Consider the following 5,573-nt stretch of genomic DNA (forward strand, 5'->3'; position numbering starts at 1 on the left):
GTGGCACTTTGGAAGAGCTGAAGATTTATAAATTAGAATAAATATATTTAACCACCTGCTTACTACATTCAGCAGCTTTAGCAGTTTTCGAGATAGATATGCCGCAACTTGTCATAGAGCAAATAAGCTGGATCTTTAAGGTGTGGTGCCATTTCTGTACTATCTTTGGCAGTATAGCAACTTGACGGTATATAAGGACACTTATTTCACATCATGTATTTAGTTCTTCGCGATCAATTGCATATTATTACTTGGTTACTAGATTTAGTACTTTACTTCACAGTTCACTTCAAGACAACCCAACCTATAAGTAGGGGATTCACTCGGTAGCAATACTTAATAATTGACTTATTTGGCGCGCACCTCTGGCACGTTCTGCAAGACACTCAACAGGATCCAACCCGCGGTAAGGCTTTGCGAAGCAATGGTACGATTGAGAGACACTCTTGGAATACACAGTTAGAACTAGGCGTGCACCACCCAAGGACCCTCTAACTCACAGTGACCAGTCGGCACCGCGTAACACTAGCCTAGTTAACTTATTAAACTAATAGTTATCGAGGATCTATCTCGCTAACGCTTTCATCGATATTCAAAACATAACCTGCTTCTAATGATTCCCCCTAGCGTCATTAATACCCTCTTCTATGAAGTTAGGGGGTCTAGCATTTTTCAAAGTACACTTCTTCTTGCTATTCTCATAGGGTAGGCCTAGAGCTTTCCGTAGTCACGGCATCCCTTTTATTTATCCTATCCTAAATCTTTTACCAACTTTTAGAAAGATCGTCACTCGCTATCTCTTACATTTAGCCGATAGGTATTAGGGGTCTTATTAGGAAGGTGTTAAAAGATAGCTAGCCTGTGAAATGTTTAGAGGGCTGTCATGGTTATCAATTCACGTACTATGCTCCTCATACTCTATCAGTCATCATGATGATAGTTTGATCCTAGATTCAATTTTGGGTGCTCGAACAGGCAGAATTATATGCAGGGTGTGAGGAACGGTAGTATAATAAAAATGATTCTTCGAAGTTAAGTAATTTATCGATTCAGTCGAGATCCAAGAACGGGTTTGATATGAGAGGGGCTTCACGATATACTCCGACACGCCGAGCTTAATATCCTTCCCAACGTGCCTCCTAACATGGCCCATTTCAGGGTTTCCTAAAATCTCAAAAAAAGAAAAAAAAAAAAAAAGTCTTCGGTTACATTATTCAAGCAATGCATGGTGAAAGCCAAATTGCGACTACGCAAATCTATTTTATGTGAGAATGGTGCAAAATTTCCTATCACATTCTTAATAGTGGATATACGGATCAAAAATCTTCTTTTAGACCTATCAGGCAACACTTTCTATGGCAAATCCCCACCGCGGTGCATGAAGTCTAATCTCCGGAGTTGTAGAAGTGACTTCTGTTGCGATAACCACCTCTTGTGGCGTCAGAGCCAAAAGCGTTCCCAAGTCCCTGTTCACTGAACGTGAAAAATCGGATTCATCAGTGCGCGACAAAGCAACCTTTTGCCTCTTCTGAAGAAAGGTATGATCATGTTCGACATCACCCTCTGGCTCCACAAAATCGCTTTCAGTTATCAGCTTGGCAGCATCTGGACCCGCGAGAGACTCTCGTTTTAGGCACTGGTTGTTCGCGGTAGCTATCGCTCTATTATACCGCTTGAGATAGTCAAATGTCTTTGGGAATTCATCCGAGACAAATCGCTCTGGGAGAGCCTCTGGGATGCCGAGAATCCAATCAAGGGCAAACGCGACTTAACGATGATCAGTCTATGCTTTGATGACAGTTTGAAAATATGTTAACTTACCATGAATATCTGCAAGCCCTGGGTTATCGGTAGAGAGGACCCAATGCCTATCGTCGGAGAAAAGTTTCTCTAGAATATTGAAGTGCGTCCTCATGTTTGCCAAAGACTGTGGTCGCCTTTTCTCCTGACCCTCGATGCTAATATCCGTCACCCAGAACTGTCGCCTGTCCTTTACCATCTGCTCATTTTTCATGAAGGCAGAGGGCAATGAGCCGACAACTGATTCAATGACTGCATTTTCAACCCATTTTTCAAGCATCTTCTCCAAAGCTTGCTGCGTTGGGTCTCTTGCACCCAGCGTGTTCCCGGGAATCAATTCTTCAAGCTTTTCCAACATAAGGACAGTGTCGAAGTATATATCTCGTCCGATCGCAAGGACAGGTATGCGGCGGTAATGAATGCTAAGAGCCGCAAGATCAGGACGTGGCATGACATCTGGCTGAATGCATTCGTGATAGGGAATGCCGCGGAGAGCGAGGTATGCTCTGATTTTGACAGCCCACAAGGATCCAGGGTAATGGAACAAGACGATCGGTTGCTGATTAGCTGTACCCATCATGTATCAAGCAAGATAAGTAAACACCATTCAAATCAATGATAAAAGAAAGAGAAAGTCTGTTTTGAGAAGAATCGTGTTCCTTTAAGGATTTCTAAACACCCGTCGATAAGATGATATTCGGAGAAAGCTTATCCGGTACCCATGAAGAATTCAGAACACCCGGGCATCCGAGAACGCTCTTCCTGAGCTCCGAGCTCCGGGCATCCGAGTGAATAGATTCAAGCCAACTTTGTTCCGGGTTCACACTAGAAGATATGTTATTTTCGAGTAAAATACAAAAATTCAATATAGGTCCACGAAAAGTGTGTGATTGTACACCAAAAGAAGGATCGAGAACCTTGAACCTAGAATCCACATATAGGAACCAGGGCCGCTAGGAGAGGCCGAGCAGCTCGAGGTGCAGGTCATAGAGACTTGTAAGGCGAAGCTTGGTGTGGACTAGTTATCCCGACACGCTGATTTCGAGAATGACTGTAATAGTCCGGACCTACAGTGGCGCCGCAAAGTTTCCGACCACCCCTAACTGACCACCTGTTTTCTGCCAAAGATGCTGCCGCACTAAAACCTCCAAAAAATCATCGTAATCAAATTGATCTAAACTAATATTTAGTATACCAGCCATTTGACAAAGGCTGGGTTCACATTGTGCACCATCCCAAGATTTAGTATATACAGAAAAGAATTTGATGCGTCTACTTAACCAACAAGCTCCTTCACCCCTTCAAAAAACCCTCAAATACCCCCTCAAATGCCTCCCTCCCCTTCCCTTCCTGGTCATCCTCAATAACATCCCCGTGACACGGCACAATCCCTCCAAAGTCCCACCCCCAGATCCGGCGGATACTCTCCCCAAAGTTCTTACGATCCCCCGCGGCCAGCACATACCACACGAATCGAGCCTGTGCTGTCCGCTCCGCCGGCGTCCGCGCCTTCATCCACCCCATCCCCAGCCGATTCCACAACCCGTCCTCGGCCTTTTCATCCGACAGACTGTACTGCTCTGTTCCCGGCAAATTAAACATTAGGTCCGCCTGGATCAGGTACCGGGAGGGCTTATGCAGAAGCACGATCTCTCGGTTCGGGTGGCTGTGCACGTACTCCACTGCGAAGGTAGCGTGGAACTCTGGGTCGTCGGATACTTGCAAGGAATACTTGTTGGCGGCGGTGTAGATGTAATCGAAGGCAGGGTTGCAGTCGGGCGAGGTATCGGGCCCGTTGCCGAGCGTTCGTTGACGTTTCTCGAGGAGCCCCTCTGGGGCAATGATGCGGGCGCCCGGGTAGGCGGCTTTCCAGGCCGAGAGATGGAGGTGGTGCTCGGTATCTGGGGCGACAATGTAGCCGATCTGTCCAGTACCGGTCTTGGCGATGACGGAGCGGATGGTGGGGGTAAGCGGGGTAGGTGAGAAGATTAGAAGGTTTCCAGAGGGGAGTTTGACTAATCTCTCATTGTCAACTGATGTCACTCCCAGTATATATACGGATCGACTTATGTGATGAGAGGAATGGGAAAAGAAAGGGAGGGGTGGGAAAATTAAAGGAATATACCTAATGTTCCTCTGGCGCCGAATTTGACAATCCCGAATCGGGCAAACGGGAGACTGAAGGTTGTGATATCAGGGGTGAGATAGCGGATGACGGAGACTTTGTCTGGGTCATTGGGAAAGAGAGTGTTGCCCATTGTGGTTGGTTGGATTGATTGTCTAGTGTGTAATGACTAAGGTCTTATGGACAGGTCTACTAATGCATGAAGCAGTAATATATATAAACTTCATCTTTCATTCTTATTCTTGGTTATTCATTGATGACAGACATTGCTTGGTCTAGAACTTCAATCTAGAACTATTTGAACCTGCCGGCTCCCGGATGTCCACCCCGGACCCCCTCGGAACCGGTTTCAGCAAGCCCCCAAGTTTCGCATTACTCAGCATTGCTTGAACTGTAGTTATTCGGCAATAGGCAAGCCGACCTGAGTTTTGCCACTAACCAAGAAACATGCGGCTTCCGATGATCGACAAGAATCCCTACCCATGGAACCCATTTCCGGGTTTCCAACCTTCGGTATCCCGGCCACTATCTGCCAAAACTTCAGTGCATAATACACAATTCCAACCATGTCCGGCCTCGTAATCCATCATTTACAGCTATCTTAATCCGAGAGAATCATTTGGCTCTGTGCGAGGAGCTTGAGATTACCTACACCCTCAAATACTACAACCGCCAACAGCCCATACTGCAGGCACCTAATAACTACTGTAAGCTCTATTTGTCCGGCACTGCCCCCATTATCGAAGACAACGGCATCACTTTAGGAGAAATTATAGTGATTATCAAATACATCCTTACCAAGTATGGAAAGGGCTGTCTAGTCTTGATCCCCGATCACCCCAATTATACAGACTACGTCTTCTAGCTACACCAAGCACAAGGGTCAACCTTGCAATCCTTTATGGGGATGCTATTCAATCAGATCTACGGCAACCAAACTGAAGAGGACTTTATCTACAAGATATCTGAGTCCCGGGTGAAAGCCACCTGTGAGGTGATGGAACAGCAACTAGCCAAAAATACCTACCTGGCTGAAGAGAAGTTCACTGCGGCAGACTGTGTCTGTCTTTCAGTTAATGACGCTGCAGCTGTATATTCCCTACAGCCTCAACAAATATCCGAATATTATGTGTTATCTAGAGCGCATCGGACAGCAGCCAGCGCACAAGCGGGCTATAGAGAATGGTGATCCTGATCTGGTGCCTTTGTCGGAGGCGCCGGCGCCTGCTAAATCACTGTTGTATGTATATAGTAAACTAGAATATAAAGTGGTATGTCGATGTATGCTTAAATTATCAGGAATAGCTGAAGTACATAATTACTATAATAAATGACTTACAGCTAATGTGACTGGAAGTTATTATAGAAATATAGGACATAAATCTGAGACCACTAACAGTTAGCTGATATGACCATTATTCTTCCCTGAAGTATTGATCACTATAATTCCTCACTATTAATAAATTCATGGAAAGTTTATAAAAGGGACACTCACAAGATTCTTCAACCAATAATAATATATTCTAGAGTTCCTTTCAGACAACTCAACGGGGAGAGGATGCAGCAAGATATTACAGATATAACTTTAACAGCTTACTACCAGGGCTCACTGATGAACATGATTCACCTCCCTTCAGTTTTCTATTCT

General features: G+C 45.2%; 3 protein-coding genes across 3 annotated transcripts; 1 reads left to right on the forward strand and 2 right to left on the reverse strand.

The window, feature by feature from the left end:
• Positions 1 to 1,276: 1,276 nt before the first annotated feature.
• ASPBRDRAFT_190075 (glutathione S-transferase family protein) lies at positions 1,277 to 2,417 on the reverse strand. Its single transcript, XM_067620182.1, has 2 exons — positions 1,822 to 2,417; positions 1,277 to 1,767 (listed from the first exon to the last, which is right to left on the reverse strand). Exons 1-2 carry the CDS (start codon positions 2,378 to 2,380, stop codon positions 1,340 to 1,342), a joined length of 987 nt encoding a protein of 328 aa, XP_067472721.1. The 5' UTR covers positions 2,381 to 2,417; the 3' UTR covers positions 1,277 to 1,339.
• Positions 2,418 to 2,948: 531 nt separating this feature from the next.
• On the reverse strand, positions 2,949 to 4,070 carry ASPBRDRAFT_49762 (uncharacterized protein). Its single transcript, XM_067626412.1, has 2 exons — positions 3,926 to 4,070; positions 2,949 to 3,815 (listed from the first exon to the last, which is right to left on the reverse strand). Exons 1-2 carry the CDS (start codon positions 4,056 to 4,058, stop codon positions 3,094 to 3,096), a joined length of 855 nt encoding a protein of 284 aa, XP_067472722.1. The 5' UTR covers positions 4,059 to 4,070; the 3' UTR covers positions 2,949 to 3,093.
• Positions 4,071 to 4,420: 350 nt separating this feature from the next.
• ASPBRDRAFT_673886 (uncharacterized protein) lies at positions 4,421 to 5,166 on the forward strand. Its single transcript, XM_067628881.1, has one exon. The coding sequence runs from the start codon at positions 4,827 to 4,829 to the stop codon at positions 5,112 to 5,114; it is 288 nt and encodes a 95-aa protein (XP_067472723.1). The 5' UTR covers positions 4,421 to 4,826; the 3' UTR covers positions 5,115 to 5,166.
• Positions 5,167 to 5,573: the final 407 nt, after the last annotated feature.

Source organism: Aspergillus brasiliensis, assembly GCF_001889945.1.
Source record: "Aspergillus brasiliensis CBS 101740 unplaced genomic scaffold ASPBRscaffold_58, whole genome shotgun sequence".
Classification (NCBI taxonomy): domain Eukaryota; kingdom Fungi; phylum Ascomycota; class Eurotiomycetes; order Eurotiales; family Aspergillaceae; genus Aspergillus; species Aspergillus brasiliensis.